Raw genomic sequence first — 18,908 nt, 5'->3', positions numbered from 1 at the left:
TGAATAAATTTATGTATGATTACTAAAACTGGATGAAAATGAAGCACTGCAAATGGTTCATCTGGATTAGCAAGCAGCCAGTATAATTAAGAGGAAAGCATAACCTGGTCTAGCCTATTTGTTTACATTTCTGGTTCCATTGAAGTCTAAGGGTTTATTACAAAGTAATTAATCAGTTTAGACAGCATCCAAACATTTTATTACCTCCTATACAGATGTGTTCAGCAAGTCATTCTGAGGAATAAAAAGTCTTATCTGAGAGTGCTCTTCACTATACTAGTATGGTTATAAACAAATAGCAAATAAAAAAACAACCTATATTTTAAAACTGCATCAATTCATCAGAATTAGAGAGAACTACTGGAGAACAATGTGAATCCCAAGAAAGCTCAGAACTTTGGAATCTTCTCTTCCATTTTCCCACTGTTCCTAACTAGTCACTGGAGAAATTCTCTAAGGCATCCATAGTGAAACCTATTAGTAGAAGTGCATAATAGATATAAATCTTTAGAACTCTAGCTAATACCACAAAACCACTTTTTTCCTATATCTTAAGTCTCAGTGTATATTTCCAAAGTAGTATTTTAAATGCATTTTCACATCTTGAAGATCTGAGACCATCTGGATATTCTTTCCTAGGTTGAAAAAGAAGTGCTGTCAGCATATAAAGATTTGAAAACCACTGACTAAAAAGGGTCTATTTTTAGCACTGAATGGATTCAACATGAAGGGTATCAGTTAATAGAAAATACTTTACCGTAAAACTAAACAGATGTAACAAGTATTTTCTACAGAATCACCATGGAATACACAATCATAGAAGCTTATTTTTCCCCACTCCATTCTCTAATAATCATTCTAGATTATTGGCTTTGGTGAGAGCATTTGTCAAGCTATTTATTGCATGTGTAAGAGTGAGGCAGAAGGAATAGCCCTTCATTAATGAGCACTTGAAACTTCTGCTGTCTTAATGATCCTCAAAGCTTTCTCTTTTCAGAATTATATTTTAACAATCAGAAAGATGGTTATGCTTAACTAGAGCAGTATTTGAAATGGATCCTTCAAAACTGAATTCCAAGTAAAATTGATTAACAAACAAAAAAATGCATGAAATTTAATTATATATTCTCATATGTTGTACAGTAATAGATTACTTTAAGCTTGGACAGATGAAAGATGACCAGAAAGCACTGTACGCTTTCGGCGATCTTGGGAACGGCTAGCATTAGTTGACAAAGAACTATGAATAGCAGCCCTTTACTTAGCAGACAGTAGTAACCAAGAATTCTACATCATAATTTAAATAAATAAAGAAGCAAACCATAAATTAGAGATTCTGAAGTTTACACTAAAATTCTTAAAACTGCTAGTAATCCAAGTTACAAAAATACAGAAAAAAATTAATGGCAACATATAAAAAAGAACAAGTATCCACGCAGCACAGATTGCTTGGAAACAAGATAGCATGTTTTGTTAATTTTCATTACAGATGGGTAGGCAGGGTTTATTTTATTTATTTTCAAATTGAGAAATATGTTTTTCAGTGTGTTCCCACCCTCACCATAGCTCTACTTCACATAGCAATGATTTCTTCCTAATGTTTCAAAGCCTTTTCTGAATACAAGGAAGAATTAAACCTACGCAGCATTTTTTCCAGATTAAGATTAATTGACGTGACTTCCCATGAAGTTCCTATTACTAAAAACATGGCAATAGCCATAACAACCGAGCTGTTGTAAAGTATACAGACTAATTTTTGAGTTTGAAAAATTAAATTATAGCTGGGGACGGTTGTTTTTTGTTTGTTTATGGTTTTTGTTTTTCTTTAATTTTTATTATTATTTTTTATTTTTTGTTAAGTAATTTCTGCTCTTAAATCTCTTCACATTGTCCAAAGAGATTGACTGTAATATTTCAAAGCCTGTAATTGTGATTCCCCCCCCCCCCCTTTTTTTTTAATCTTTTGAGGAGTTTTCTATTTTAAAATTTACATTCCTACCTCCTATTTGCAGTGACTCAAAGTATGGCCTGTGATTCTGAAAGCTTTATTAAAAACAAAAAGCTCCAATCCACCTTTACAAGTAATACGCTGGTGTTTAACAAAATCTTATTTAAGATAGAGGTAAAAATAGAAGGAAAAAACCAAAGAAAATTGACTGCTGAATTGCAATGATAAGAGTATAAAATCAGTTAATTGAGTAGAATTCTCAGTGTGTACTCCTACAGTGGTCCCATGCAGTGTCAAGCTTGGCATTTTATACCCAAGTATCAGACATTTAAACAAAGAACTAAGAATTAGATAGCTTCACTACAGTTAATGATATCTAATGAAGTTCATGCTGAAGCAACTGCTTAGATCACTATCATTTTTCTTCTTCAATAGGAGGCAGAGAAAGCCTCGGGGAAGAGAAAATAAGCCACAGATCCATCTAGGCACTAGAACCGTATTCGCATGCATTCAACTTCAGGACCAAGTCAGCTGTGAGTTAACTTTTAAGAGGGAACAACCCTATAGCATTTAGGGCTATCTTTTAGGACTTGAACATGCACTTTTTCCAGATAATTGCAGAAAGTAGTTTAAGTTTTTTGAATTGTGCATCAACTCTCCCAAAACTTTGTTGCAACAGAAGTATTGCAGCAGTCAAGAATTACTGTGAATACACAAGATCCACTAAAATAAATCAGGATATATTATAGAAAATGCATATGCCCTTGAAATGATCCTTTGAGTCTGCTAAATTTACAGATCAATAAGATCCACTAGTGTTTCTCTCTTTTTGCAAAGGCTGTCCTATATTCATTAATGGTAAGTTCTTATTAAGAAAAACTATTCTACAAGTATAAAGATCATGTATGTGAATTTTAAAATACTGCTACGCTTCTCAATTTTTTTAAATTTTTCCATCTTGCCAGTTTCCATGACAGCTATAGAAGCAAAAGGTGACTCATCTTAAGACTACCCAGTTACGTACTCTTCAATAAAAATACATTTTAAAGAGTGATATTTGGATTTATAACTATTATAAGAACAAAGTAAAAATCTTATTGTGGTACCTTAAATGTGATGATACTCTATAAGAATATTTCTGCAAATTATAACTGCAAGAAATTCTGTTTAATCAAAACATCCAATATGTAAAATTTGCAAATAAAATATTTATTCTATTTGGCTAGAATGGCAAGTTGTCTATTCTATGAAAATCAAGCTTTTCTTCTAGTTCATCAGCATACAACAGCGTAAACATGATTAAAAAGAAGCTTACACTGGGAAGCATGAAGGACAAAAACCATTAGGGAAAAATATATGGCTGACAACAATAGGAAGTCATAGTCATGGTTATTTTTTGTTACTATTTGTATACTATTGTGGAACAATAGTATTAATAAATGGGTTTTTTAAATGTTTCATTACGAAACAAACAAAAAATTATTGAATAACTTTCTCTTCCATACTGGGAAAAAAAAATTATGTACTTGCATTGCATAAAAATGAAGTTCCCAATTTCCTCACTAATGAGGTTAAAGAACATTAATTAGAACTGAAAATTTACTGTCCTAACCATCTTAAAATGCTCCTGCACCACTCATGTTGATAGTTAACAAACTTAGGAAGAGAAATGAGAGTGATAAGGTGATTTTCTAAAATAGTGTATAAAATTACAGATGGTTAGCTTGGTATCTAACTCAGGTAAGTTGAGATTCTGCTAATAAAAAGAAGAGGAATACAATTAATATCATTCAAGAGTTCTTTGATGAGATAAGTTAAATGAATAAACATAACCACTACTATATGTAGTAGACTTCTGTCAGGTAGCTTATCTGGTGTGCTCCAATTAGAAAAAAGTGCAATATAATACAAACACTTATTGCAACAAGACTAAGATTTGGTTGACAAGACTTCCAAGTAATTTCAGCATCTAAAGCAGTGAAGTGGAAATCATTAAACAGAATTCTGCCAAAACTGGTATTAAGGGTTGATGCTACTCCATATTTTGCTCATGAGCTTAAGACCACTCATGAATATCACCAAAAGCAAAATAGCTGGATGTCAGTGGTGGACGTGGTAAGACAAAACAATCTTCCTTGGTTAGTTAATTGGTCCCCTTAAGAAGATGGGAGGAAAAAAAAAAAAAAAGATGTTTTTACAGAGCCAAATACAGAGTTCCACATAAAAAAATCAGGGAATGCAGGACATTGGACTAAAATACAAGTCAGTATCTTGGTAAGCAAGAACTTTTTTTTTTCTCCCCAGGAACTCCCAATGCATTACAGTTAAAGAAGCTAACACAAGCTATGGATTTATAGGCAGGACAGCACCAAGCAGCAGCTTTCTGAACCTGAAAGGTGAATGTTAGTGTTGCATCTACTTCTTGAAAAAAGGATTTTCAAAAAATGTAAAGGATCTGAACACTTTCCAAAAGGATCTTTGAGCCAACTTAGCTTATCAAAAGACAATCAAGTTGAGATGACTAGCATGAAATATCTTCATGACAAGAAAATAAGGTAATAAAGGATTATAACAGTGACATAATAAAGAGATACAGCAAGTCTCAGATTAAAAGTGAAATGGTTTTAAGCATGACTGTATTCAACCATTGGGACCAATTATCAAGAAAAATTATATTGTCTTCAAAATAAACCACCATCAAGATGAATCTGTGTTAGCCAGTAAGTCAGAGGCTCACTATCAGACAGAAGGCATTCCGAGATTAAATGATCAAATAATCTACTCCTGTCTTAAACACTGTGACATCACAGTAACTGCACTCGACTCAGTCCGTTGTGCATAAAATGGGTAACAATTTAGTGCACTCCACTCTGATTGTGATAGATGCACAGGGCCATATGGTGTATTTAGAAGCACATGCAACATTCAGGACATGTTTGAAAAACATCTTCCAAGCAGGAAAGCAGTTTAACCATTATTATATTGAAAGAAGATTAGGTTACAGGTAAGTCAGAAACCTGTATTTTGCTACATAGACTTTGCATGGCATGATTCTTCCTAAGACATGCTGCTTCTCACATCACAATACATAAAATCCTTTTTCTCTCACCTCACTCTTTCAGAGAAGACTGGATATAGCATCTCATTTAAAGATCTTGCTATATTTGACTGTATAACCTCTACTCCTAATCAGCAAATGATATAAAGCCAAGAACTGTTCAAAGGTAACACCCTTATATCCTTCCATGCATTACTAAGTCATTAAGATAAGTAGGAAGAAGATTAAAAATGTTCTTAAAACAGGAGAAACATGCATTCTAGAAAGCTACTTTTTCTGCAAAAATGTTTCCCATTCAACCTAAAACTTTATACTATGCCTAACGTATTTCATTTAAATCACTGTTTTAAGTCACTTAATAGTTTTATTGCAAGGAACAATTCACTTCCGTCTTTACCAAGATGCACATAGCTATAGTCCCTCTCCGATGTCAAGATGGCTGTTCACCTGTTCATGAATTGCTCCGTTCCTTAAATTAAACAGTAATCGACATTCTTTGCTTTTCTCCCTTTTCCTAAGTATTTTAGTCACCCTTATCTAAGAAGGAAATGTGTGCTACAATACTAGAAGAGACAGTTACATTGTAAACCCAGTCCCTCTCCCCACATATATTTGGGGAATTTTTGTGTCAATTCCATTATGTTGAACCTTGACAGTTTATGAGATTAAATAGAAACATAGTGCTAACCTAGAATTCTGTAAATATTTAGACATAAATAAGAGACAGTGTCCACCATTACTTAATTTCTTAGCCTATGCTTATGGAACAAGCCCACTAACTTTGTTTTCATTTTTAAAAAATTATGTGTGGCATAAAGGTATGGCAACCACCTTTCCAAAGGAGATGACAGTTCTTAGTTTTTAAGATGATGTATTTTCATTCAACCTGTTAAGCCATTTGGGGAAATGTCCTGATTGTTTCTGCAATGGTTTATATTATCATTTGGTACTCTTGTAACTTTTGGTTTACTGTGAACAATGTCAGCTTATTTTCATGGCTGAGTCACATTACAGTTATAAGGCGTTTCTTCCCCTTAGGGCTCTGCATGTAGGTTTACATATTTATGCATAATATGCAGCTGTAACTAGAATATGGAAAAAACTCTAAGAATTGCTGCTGGCAGCATATCCTTTACAGAAGGTACAATAGAAAAGAATGGGAATGGGTTGACCTTCCAAAGAATTATTGTTCAAATACATTAAATATGAGACAATACTGAAGGTGAGAAATTTAAAAAAAATCGGACACTTTACCACTTAGTTATTCAGATTAGTGATTGCTCTCTACCATTGTTGGTGTATTGACTTTGGTTCCAGTATACTCAGCTGAAGCCTCTGTCAGTCCTCCCGAGGACTGAACTTCTGTAAGCATGTTGGATAAAAGACTGGGAACACCTAAAAAGGCTGACTTTCCAGAACCATCAGAATTCATGAACAAATGAAAAGACTCATGGACGTGTCTCAAATCAAACATCCTCAGCTTGCTATACAGCTTTTAACCTCTCTCCTCATCTTTATGCCTGGAGGAATTAAACAAAATTAGTTACTTAAACTAAATCAGTTCTCTTGTTCTAGAACTGGTTTAATGATAAGAAAACTGGGATGGTTTCTATATCCAACTTGAGAAAAATCTCCATTATATATAGTTTACCTCAATCCCATGTAGCAGGTAAAAACACCACCACATTAGAGAGGTAAAACAACTTCAAAAAACTGAAAGGATGTGGCAATATTCAAGAAGTCCCTTGCAAATAAGTTACTGCTGATGTTTAAAGTAAAATTTAAACTCAGTGCAGAACACTCAATGATCCTAAGATCATGGAATATTAACATTTATTTCCAGATAAGTTGTAGTGGATAAGAAGCTAAATGTACTTTCAAACAAGGAGTCTCAAAGCATCAAGTATTTTAAAGAGCTGCTTTAGGTCAAGCACATCCTAGTACAGTAACTCTACTCCTTTTCCAGTGGAAGTATCAATTGACTTTATGAGAATACAGAATCAAGTTCCCTCGATTACTTCATTTTCAATGTACTTTTTATACTAGTTAGGTTTCAGTCATACATGCAATTTAATACTACAATGGAACAATGAGAATTTATTTCCTACTGTCATCTATCCTCAGAAAGTGCAATTCATACTCCCAAGCTATAAACATATGGCTTCTGAACTGTAAGTGCTGCCACATACTAGTTGTTAATGAGAGGGTAGATCCTCCACTTCTTCAGGAAAAAAGAGAACACAACCCATGAATGATCTTTTTGGCTGACATCCTAGTTACATGCAATGTGTGTATTAGCTATTTTAAAGACAGGGGATGCACCACACTCAAAAACAGTAGCAGGTGTAACACTAAAACTTCCTTTATACTGAAATGATTTATCAGTGGTAAGGAAACAGAAAAGAAAGGTGTAATATTCTAAAGTTAATTTTATACTAGGGTAATTTTCTTTCCAGCAGCTAAAAAATAAAAATCTGAAGTGTCAGTACTACTAAACAGAGGCTGACAAGTTCAATTAATTGTAGCCAATACATTATATTAAAAACACTGCACTACTACTGATTTCATAACTGAAATTTCTCTAGTCTCTCTTCTTTGCATTTTGTATAGAATCACTTTCAAGTTGCATTAATGTATCTGTGTATCCCCTTTACACAGACTCTTTCACACAGAAAAAGGGCACAAAATAAGCCCCACGCAGCAAAGTTGTTGAGGAATTAAAGCTAAAATGGTAAGACCATCAGAAATATCTTGCTCTAAAATGCTTTTCACATTTGGTGTTAGAAAAGAACTAGGTTTCAAGTCAAGTGGACTTATCTTTCAAATGAGCCTTATCTTTAAGAATGTTGTACCTTCCATTTAGTATGATACATACAAAGGCCTCTTCAAATCTGTTACTCCATGAAGATTAAGATACATAATAAACTTATAAAGTATGTTATGGATAATTTGAAATAAAAAAAATCTAAAGAGTAAGAAGGTCCATAAAAAAAGATAACAGAAAAGGTGTTAGTTTAAGTTCAGGAGTGATTTATTTTCATGAACTCTCCATGATCTAGATGCTTGAAAGAGATGGAAAAAAAGCTTAAAAAGGTAACAGACAAAGGTGTCGTTCAGAAACATTAAAGGAAGTCAGAGAATTATGCTGGGTTAAGATTTTTTGGTGACAGCTTTGCTCACAGAAGCAAGGAAGATAAGAATCGGTCAGATGCCTCAAAGTGCTGTTGTGACTACGAACTTACAGGAATTGATTGACTCTGGTATCGTGCTGGAGGAGTTGTAAGGCCCATAAAGGAAGGTTGATGTGAGCTCATCTGTCACGGTGCTGTGAAAACTGGTTTGGCTGCTCAGGTTGTTGCCACTACTGCTGTTTCTGTTGTATAAGTTGTTGTTCAGTTCATGGTTATTTCTGTGAGGCAGCTGCAAGCTGCCATTCAAGTGGCTGGAGATTTGGCTTACAGAAAAACCTGTCCTAGAGGACGATGATGTCATTTTGCTCTCATCATCATCTGAAGCAGCATACAGGTTCCCTAGAGAACTGGCTAGTCTGGAGTTTATGGAAATGCTGAATGGAAAACACATGCAGGGGGGGGAAAAAAAAAAAAATACACACAAGGTATGTACAGATATATACAAAAAAATAACAGACAATTCAGAACACATTAGGTGAATAACACAGACCATTCTGAAATAATTTGTGTTTGCACACAGGTTCATCTTCTAGCTCTCAAATAATGAAAACCAGAATTCTTTGTCAGGAGTTCCCAAACTTTGTTTATTCAAGCACTACCACGGCCAGCTTTCACCTCTGTCAAACCATATGCACATGCAGGAGATTGTGTTAAAAGGTTTAGGCAGTGGCTGATCTACATTGAAGTACTTTGTGTACATGTAACAGCTTAAGAACTCCTCTTCTGTCTCTTGAAATCTGTAATGTGATACAAGTCTTCAAGTAACCAAGAAGTAATATGATAGAATTTGAGAATAAAAATAGGGTGTCCTGAAATATCTATAAGTTAGTTATTTTCTTCAAGTAAATATTTCTGCCCAGAAGTTATTAAAAAGATAATTTTTAAATTATCAACATTCTAATTTTCATTTAACATCCATAATTACTTAGTACAATATTAATAATGGAATTAAATAGCAATAAATCAAGGGTTCATAAAAATTATATTAATTACCACTCAGTATTCTTCTGAGATTAATAGTATATAGACTTGTGGGAATATTTGCAAAACTTCTATAAACTCAGATGAGTAAAAAAAAAAAAAAAAACCAAACAAAAAACACCAAAAACCCACCAAACAACAACCACCTGAGGAACGTAATACTGTTTCTGACTTGATATAATCCCACCAAAACTCTCATACCAGTAGTATAGGTTTTGGGGTTTGTTTGTTTTTTAAATCTGCAGGCAACTAAAGTTTGGCTAATGGAACAGCTAATCACTTTGTAAGTAAATTTAAGCCTTCTGACACCCAAGAACAGCAAGTGCTTCATAGACTGCATATGTGCTGAAAACCATTGTAGTATACAGTAAGTATTTGTACCAAAATGAGAAGAAGAAAAAACCTTTTAAGGTTAGAGCCTGAGGATGTGGGAATCCTGCTTATTCTTTCTGCAGATGGTGAATTAACTGCCATCACTTTGGAGGCCTTCAGAGGAGACATGGATCCTTCTGTGCTACCGGAATTATTCAGTCTAAAAGGAGTGCAGAGTTTTAGTGAGAAGCAAGATTTTTGTAATTGAAATATACATCTCAGAAACACATACAGTCTTTCAATACATAGACTGGTATTTTAAAAAGTAGGAATTCTCAAGTCTGAGTATTGAGAACTCAACAGCAAAAACTCAACAGTTTGCCCGTTTTCAAATATCTTTTTAAAAAAAACATTTCAAATATCCCACTCCCAGGTTTTTCCCCTGCTGTACCACATTATACAGTTATAGGCTACTTTTCACCTTGATAATTTGTGAAGGCTAAGTGTCCATTTTGTATCAAACTTTTTGTAAATTTGATTATAAATTTTAAATATGGTAAATTTGAGAAAGAATATTTTTTGTGCTTATGAGGCAAGTACAAGTAGAAAAAAACAACACTGTAGCTTTCATGAGAACATCATGAATAAACATTTGGAAAACCAGAAGAAACTATTGGCTTTATTGGCTCCATAGAAAGTTCTGAACAAAGCATGCAGTAAAGTGGACAGTGAGGACCCTGTATTAAAATATGAAAAGGTACTAAAACTCAGTATTTATCTGGGACATCTAAAAAAAAAAGTACTGATTGTATCCACTAAACAATACCTCTAGTTCATCTACTAAAACACACAGGACAAAAATTGTGATATGCTGGCAATATGTAGCCAATTTACGTTTTTGAGACAAGTATTTAATTTTACAGGGATAAAGTGGTTATGAGTTAACTAGTCATCCTTCATTGCGTAACAGCATAGATATTAGAAAATGTGACTGAGGAAATTACTTGTATGTGCTAATTATTTATTAGAAGAATTCAAGGTGTCCCTGAAGTAGAACTGTACCCCTCTGCTATTAGATTTTTTTTTGACCCCCTATTTGAAGGTGTTTAGAAAAATTTGTTACCTGCCACTTCTCAGAAGTCTGAAATTGCTAATCAATTGATGTGGTAAGTATAATTCAAAACACTGAAAATTTAAGACCTGAGTGGTATACGTTTAGAACTATAATTTTAAAGTTAATACCTGAAAGGTTGTGATATTGACCTAGTGTGCAGTTTCATGTCTTGCAGCCTAAAGAAACCAAAGCAGCAATGTTTATCAAAGGATAAAAAGCCTTTCCCCTTCCCCAAAGCATACTTGCATGTCTCATACTGGCTTTAAAGCACAAGACTAACAAGAGTTAAGAATTATTGACAATCATTATTTTAATTTACAGTTAAACAACAGAGAGGTACTTCAGGTTTATTTTCAAACTTCACATTTTTACTGGTTTGAAAAATTCAAAATTTATATAAGGAGTAAAGAAAAGTAATTATAGAAAGATAACTAAGTTAATTGAAGAATATTTTGTTTGAGATGTAAGTTTTAAAATGCTAGATATAAATTTGAAGGTTTTAAATTATTTTTTTACTTTGTCTTTTACTGCTACATAATAAGTAGGTATCCTGAACAGGGAGACAGAGAAAAAAAAAAGAAAAAAAAATTAATAAACCAAATCTGCAACTAAAAGATATATACCTAGAGAAATTTCCACCACAGAAGGTGGTACAACTAGTACCACTGCCTTAAACAAGGCCATGTACTTGCCATAAAGATCTGATAGCACAGACTGAATTTAAAACTGCAAATAACCTCAGAATTAATTAATTACCTCAGAGCTCCAGTTGTAGAACATTGCCGTCTCCGACTTTTTAAGGCATTAAGCTTATCTCCCTGCGTCATGCCATTCCGAGTTTCCACACCTGCTTTGTCTTCAAAATCATTCTGGGAAACACAAAGTATGCAAGCAAAGAAATATATCAAATCCTTAGAAGTAGTGTAGTTTCAAAGTATTGAACATCTCCTTCACAAAGATTATAACTTAAAAGGCTAATCGACAGTCTTCTGCATACATGGGGCACTACTCTGCATAGTTCCAGTAAATTAAATGTGTCATTGTACAAACGCACATTCACAGAGGCTTTTTGCAGAATCTGACCTCAAAGTCAGTTCTAATGCCAGTATTTATTTACTTCAAAGAAGTCTGTTTTTATAGAACTTAAACTCCAACTTCTTCCTCCATAACTATTTTTGAAGTTATCATCAATGTGGAAGGGAAGCAGTAACACACAATTTTGTGATATGCACAAGATGAGGAAGAAATTTAGATAAAGTTTTGTGTCCTGCAGGAGGAGCTAAAAATCAACTGTCCTAAATTACTAAATTAAAAAAAAAAGTTCTCATGACGTCTAGAAAAATCCAGTTTTGAAAAAAATTTCCCTATGAGAACTTAACAAGGAATATAGGATGAAGAGATTTCAGAGTTTTATCCTGCTACTTCTAGCTTTAGAAAATATTATAAACTTTAAGAAATATTAGAAGTGTATGCCAACACTTTTTAAATGCCTATTTATAATTTCTGACTGATCTCAAAATAGACTTTTCTAAGACCCAAGTATTAAGTAGAGGCAGTATCTTAAGCAGCAGAGAAACATGAAAGTTACATGAAGCAAGAAGAGAACTGCCTTTTTTTTATATTGCCAAATGAAAAAAACCAAAACCAATTATACTTCATTTGACCTCAGATCAAGTATTTGTTTGTATTACTGCAGTTCCTATTGTGCCTAAGTGACCTCACTGCTCTGCATCAAACAGAACAATAGTTTCTGCCATTAACCAAGATAAAAGATTGACAGAAGTAGTAATACAATAGAAGTTAATCAAATGATGTTCAAGTGTTGAATTATAGGAAAACAAATATTTTAGCTAGATTTCATTGAAGATTACATGCTAGGCTATTGTTACCTATCATTCAGCCTCAATGCTGATAAATTTTGTTTCTCTGTCTTTACCTGCCCAACAGTTACTGCATGTAGCTGTTCTGTCCTCTGATTCTTAGACTTTATGCATTTTTGGGACTGGGAACATTACTTTGTTTTGAGCTTCTAGAGAGCCTAGTATAAAGAGGTCTTGAAATATAACCAAATATCCAAAGAGATAGAGAGATAAGTTAAATGTTTTAAAAACTGAATGTTAAACAGCTTTAATATGACATCTGTAAAAAGCTGAAATATACATTTTACAGAGAGGGTTACAGTAGAAAAGAGCAGCACTGTCAATTTATATTGTGAATCTGTACATAACCTGCTACACAGTATACAGGTAGTTGAGTTACCTGCAAGTAAGTTGCCTTGAATACTGGAATCAGTAAAGTTGTAGTAGTAGCTCAGATTCAAAACCATTACTTTTACCCATATGGCTATGTGCCAGATGTTTTCATTAGGCATACAAGATCATTTCTACACAGTGTTATATTCTCCAGTTAGTAATCTAGATATTTAACTTTACATATTTGAAGCCACAAACTGAACTTCCAAAAGGGAAATAGTACCTTTACAGAAATGCATTCAAGGTGCTCTTCCAGATTATGATAGTTATTAGTATAAATTAAAATAATCATCTATCATGTGATCTATCTGAAGAAGGTGCCCACTACATCCCTGGTCTTTTACATCAAGTAAAGGATCCCACTAGCAACATAAAAGCTCTTTAGTTATACAGAGCTAAAACAGGATTAATCAAATGCATAGTTCCCTCTAAACTGCTTCTCACAGATACTGTAGGAAACTACAGTTTAAGATTTTTACTAGCCCAGAAGCAGAAGTATGTTCACTTTAGTTCACACTCCATGCCTATGCTTCCAATAAATAGCTGTAAGGTTATTTATTACAGTGTAATAAATTTATCACAGTGTAATATTACCTGTAAGGTTATTTGTTACACTTACCCTAAATATGCACATCACAGCAGTAATCCATAACACTGTGATAAAGGGATGGACACCTATACACTCGTGCATTATTAGCTATAAACTTGGAATAAATAGATTTCCAGGAGGAAAACTGATTATTTTTTTCCTCCGTTCTCCAATAAACAAATGAAAACCCTGAAAGAATTACTTGAAATAATGCAAACCTTTTGAAGTTTGCAAAAAGACCTATAACAGTTTTAAATACAACCTAAGCTTTTTTCTCTCTTTTTTTTTAAAAAGTGGAGATTTGTTCTAATTATGACCTATAAAAAAAGTTTAGCTGTGAAAAAGCAATATAGTACTAATACAAGCCTAAAAAAAAAATCTAAAAATTATCTATAGCTAGTTATTAGAAGATCAGCTCCATCTCTGCTTGTTTGAAATTTTTCCTATGAACTCTTACCTCCCTGTATTGATCCAAGTCTCGTACTTTATTCAAGCTGTCACTGATTGAAATGTCATTCAAGCCACAAAGAACTCTGTTAATGTTTCCATCAACCCCTCGTTGTTTCTGCTTTGATCGGATGAGATCTCCCTCCAACCATAACATTGCTTGCTTCCTTTAGGATAGGATACAAAACCAAATCAATTCATATCAACAAATTTGCATACACATAAAAAACAATATGAAAACATGCTACTCTTACAGATTTGAATCTTCTGAACATCTTCATCTGGAAAAAAAAATTCGTATGTCTATCACAAAAAAAAAAAAAAAAGGAAATCATAATTTTCAATGGTTAAAAACAACCCCCCCCAAGCCCCCCCCCCAAATCACCAAACAAGTCTGTAGCCATCACAGAAATATTACAGGTACTAAAACTTCATTTTACAAAATCCTACTGGGAAAAGAGATTAACTTAAACAGGTATTTGCAATGGTATTCTAAAGGCCTTTAAAACACAACTTAAAAATTCATATAAAGTAATGCTTTTATATACGTAATGTGTAGAATAAATGATGACACAGCACTTTCCAACTTCTTATTAGCTTACGTTTTGTGTATACAGATATTGTCCAGTAAAACTACAGCTGACCTCCACAGCGGAAGTGGTCATAGTCATGTAAAGTTGAATCACTTTTCAGAAAATGAAAGATTATATCCTTCAGACAGGTGGTAAAAAAAAAATAATAATTTAATTGCTATAATGTGCATGGGCTAAGCAGGCTTTTGTTGATGAGATTGCATCATTCCTCAATAAGGAAGTTTGCTGGGTAGGTACCTGTCATGCTAGATCCGTCCAAGAACTGAGACCCTTTTACATATTATTGTAACAAATTTAAATTCCTATACTGAACAGAGAAAAAAAGAATGAGGAATTAAATCAGAATATACTTTCACTAGAAGCTTTTCTTTGTTTGAAAACAAAATATTACAGCAAAGCTTAAGAGCCAAGCCTAAACTTGCTCAATAATAAATGGGAAAGGTAAGCACTTCCAGAAAAATTTCACAACATCCCAAGAAAACATCAAGAGAAGGGAGAAAGAGGGAGTGGGAGGAGAGGAAGCACCACTTATTCCACCTAACAGAAGTAGCCTAGAAAACATGCTTGAATTTAAATACCTTTGAAATCTTTCAAGATTAATTGCATTCACAGTAACAAACTGGTTTGATACATACTTGGGTGGGAGGGTGTCTACAAAAAAACCTACTCAAACCTCCCTTAATAAACCTTCAAGAACGTAAGAGATGAAGCTTTGAACTCCCACCCTTCATAGATGTCAAAGTTGCAAGATTTTACCTTTTTGTCAGATACAACTTTGCAGCCCTGAGGGCAAGATATTTTATATTAGAATGATGCAACTGATGTTAGCTCCTTCTTTCTCAATCCCATTTTGACACTACTGGTGACATTGCTTGAATTTTGTCTGATTGTCAAAACAGGTATCTATTGCTATTAGGACAACAGAAAATTCTTACTGAACAATACTATACCTCTTAGCTGTGAATAATGTACGCATGAATGAAAAAAATCTGAAGGATCTTTACCTATCTATAAAATCAAACCAAGTATTTATACACCACTGCAGGAAAGACATGGGCTCTGATTTTCCTATCTTTCAAGTAAACAGCACTTACTAATCACACTACCTACTACCTTTCTCTCTTAATTTTGCTCTATTGTGGAAGTTATTTTTAAGAGTGCATCATCCAAGCATCAGCATGGTGTGGAGAATTTTAATCTGCCTTCACTGAGCACTTGTGGTTTGTGAAAGTTTGTGATTCACAGTATTTTGAATAGTGGTGGGCCACCTCTCAAATAAAGGAGCGCCCATTCAGTTGCACTGGAAAATAAATAGGAATCCTCATTCATGCTCAATTCTCTTATGAATTACAGTAATACTCCTTCTTTCTCTCTGATATCCTATGGATTTTAAGATGCAAGGTCAGTGCATGTTTTCCTGTATTTACACAGTATCTAGCAGAGCTGTTGCATTCTTTTTTCCAAAAAGAGACAAATTTGTGGTGGATTTTCTCAAAATGTTTTTTCTCGTAACAGTGAAAATGCCTCCAACTAAATATCATTGTGGTATCAACTCAAAAATATCAGCATAACCACTATAATAGTAAATGCACAATGTAGAAACCACTATGAAATTAAACTTAATGTTTACATCACTGAAGCCAGTGCAATTTTGTCATTCATTTCAAGTCAGGATGAAACCTTGAATCACCCATTCAAAATTATCTGTACATGAAATGTCCACAACCCAAAGTACACAGTCAATTTTGAGGAGGAGCTGCATTAAAACCATACATTTGTTTTGCTAACGACTCCAAATTATTAGCTCCAATAATTAGCTCCAAATCAGAAACGCTTCATACATTATGCTAGGAAACTGACAGAGATCATAAGTTGTCCACCACGTACTTATTTAATCTTTAGTTACAAGAAAGGAAAAAATGTATTACACTGTTGTAAGATTCATTTTAAGTGTCATCATAGGCTATATATAAAGTTTATCCTTTCTATGTTAATATTTTAATAAATCCTTATTGTTGATTTAATCTTTTGTCCACATCTGGACTTTACACTTCCAACACATTTGTCTTTAACTCCTAAATCCCCCAGAACACAAACATGCAGAGTCTTGAGACCCTCTACCCCTTAAGGTGACAAAATGCATAGCACTCCAGAGCAGCCGATTGCTACTGAGTAAGTTTGATTTCAATCCCAAAATAACTAACCTTAAATATATTGTAACAGGCAGTAATATATGACATCAGTAGGCAGAAAGTAGATCCTATACATAGTGCAAGATGGATAAGGATGTAGAGAAGCAGTTGATTCTTAGCAGCAAAGAAGGTATACATACTCTTCCAAGAAGTGTTGCTGGGGTCCTATAATAGAGCCTGGTCGACATATTCTTATCCAAGCAATCGCTTCAGCATGTGTGAACTTGTAGTGCTTCATTATGTAACAGGCAATCAGTGTTCCTGTTCTCCCCAGACCAGCTACAGAAACACAAATATCAACATTCACATACGAAGTCATGAGCATTTCATAATTATCAAATTAAAGTATAGGATATGAGAAGACTTCTTTGCAATGTTATTCACCACCTTAATATCTGAAGAAAGAATTTCTGATTCAGTATCCCATTTATCACATAACTGGATTTCAATGCTGTAGATGTAAGAACAAATATATCATACTTACAAAAAGTTAACAGTGTTTAAGAAAGCGTGCAACAGTGATCACTCTTGGCACTTGTACAATTCTACTTCAAATTTTCCTTTTTTAAAAGAAGTCTGATATTTTAAAAAAAGCCATGACCAAGCTGGATACAGCTTCATATTTATAAAACCAGTAAAAAACAAAATCAAAGTACCTTTGAGAGGCCAACACATACTTGACAAATCAAGGTTCAAATACATGCAAATACAACACAACAGATAGCAAGTGTCTTCTCAGCCAGTGGCTTTTTCTTTTTGAATCAGTTTTGTTGTGAAACCAATCTATAAAACTATTCACTATCTGTATAAACAGCAATGAATGTTGACCAGCATATACTTTTATATATCAATAGCTTAAAAATAATTTAACCCATTGCCCCCCAAATCACAAACTAATCCTGGTTTTAAAGGGGAGAATAGAGAGACAGAAAAATTAGCGCTTACTATCAGACAAATCTCTAACTATAGAGTAAGAATTAATCTCTTTCTAGCCCTGTGTCTTATCTACTAGTAAAGTGGCTCCCCATTTACACCTTATTTTCCTGCAAATACAGTATTTGCAATTTACAGTCTCATGGTGGCCAGCTATTGTTTATGCACCAACAACTACCTGAATGGAAACTCTCTAAGCAGCCAGACATCCTTGCTGACAATTCTATACACAACTACAAGCTCTTTACATTTAACCAATAACTAAATCTTGCTGTGACTTTTTGGAAAGTTAAGATGATTCAGGTAAAAGTTCACACATAGTGAGATTCCATAACTGTATACTGGAAGACTAGCTCTGAAGAGTCATTTAAAGAGGGGAAGTATTGTTAGAGACAGAGTTTTGGGCTTGGGTTTTTGTGTTTGGTTTTTTTAAAATGCAAAAGGAATGCAACATGCAAATAGATAACCGAGAGCTGTACTATACTAAACATTCATCTGAATAAGAAAATGGTCTCTGAAAATTGCAGGTAACATCTACCAGCTGCATATATCACTAAGACTTCAGTTCTCTTCTCGAAGTTCCTGCTAATGTACAAACTTCCCAGAGCAACCCTTTGCATTAAACCATTCTGTAACTTCTGGCACAAGCAATTTCTAGTGTGGAAGCTGTGCTTGGAATATTTCTGCAATAAGGGTACAAAAAAACTCCAGACAATACATTAACTCTGAGTTAATTGTTGATTTAACCTTGTACAGGCTTCTTTAGAAGGGTGTAAAAAACCTAAAAAGAATGAGATTGTTGGTTTGCTTATTAAATGGTCAGGCAAAAGACCAAAAATACTTATGTTTAGCAAGTGCATATCTAAGTCACTAGAAAAGTATATTGTATTCCTCTAGCAACTAAGCCTGGAGAACAACAATCTACTCCTGCTAATCAATAATTTATACTCTCATTTAGTCAATTAGCAGATGTCCAGCTTACTAATGCCAGAATTTCTGGGTTCTAGCCACAGTAACAACTTGTTAGCAAATAAACTTATTTATCTTTGATATGCATGTTTATTGTTCATGGAAAAATTATGAATGAATAGCACTATTCTTGTTTCAGATCAGCAAGACATTTGTCTCCACAATGTCCTTACACAACTCTCAACATAAATCAAGCCGAACCCTTCAAAGCCTTTGTTAATCGTTCTTGACTAAGCATGTTTTGTGTATTTTCTGGCTGATTTGCTGAAATAGGCTGGTTTGAAATGCTGGCACCACAATAACTCACATTAACTTGAAATGTGGAAGTC

At 33.9% G+C, this 18,908-nt stretch overlaps 1 protein-coding gene across 5 annotated transcripts in view; it reads right to left on the bottom strand.

Annotated features, from left to right (window-relative positions):
- Nucleotides 1-18,908, bottom strand: part of CDC14A (cell division cycle 14A) — a 68,011-nt gene that overhangs the window by 2,314 nt on the left and 46,789 nt on the right. For 3 of the 5 annotated variants that reach the window (XM_075508252.1, XM_075508255.1, XM_075508250.1), the window contains exons 10-16: nt 16,818-16,956; nt 13,903-14,059; nt 11,361-11,473; nt 10,733-10,780; nt 9,582-9,710; nt 8,249-8,571; nt 6,240-6,526 (exon numbers count right to left, since the gene is read on the bottom strand). In XM_075508252.1, the coding sequence (XP_075364367.1) occupies nt 6,483-6,526; nt 8,249-8,571; nt 9,582-9,710; nt 10,733-10,780; nt 11,361-11,473; nt 13,903-14,059; nt 16,818-16,956 (953 nt within the window). In that variant the 3' untranslated portion in view covers nt 6,240-6,482. Of the gene's footprint in view, nt 1-6,239; nt 6,527-8,248; nt 8,572-9,559; nt 9,711-10,732; nt 10,781-11,360; nt 11,474-13,902; nt 14,060-16,817; nt 16,957-18,908 lie in introns of those variants that run through there. The other 2 variants (XM_075508251.1, XM_075508253.1) reach the window with 2 other exon arrangements.

Source organism: Mycteria americana, chromosome 7 (assembly GCF_035582795.1).
Source record: "Mycteria americana isolate JAX WOST 10 ecotype Jacksonville Zoo and Gardens chromosome 7, USCA_MyAme_1.0, whole genome shotgun sequence".
NCBI classification, from domain to species: Eukaryota; Metazoa; Chordata; class Aves; order Ciconiiformes; family Ciconiidae; genus Mycteria; species Mycteria americana.
Note: the sequence above shows the minus strand (reverse complement) of the source record. Positions and strands in the feature narration are given on the sequence as shown.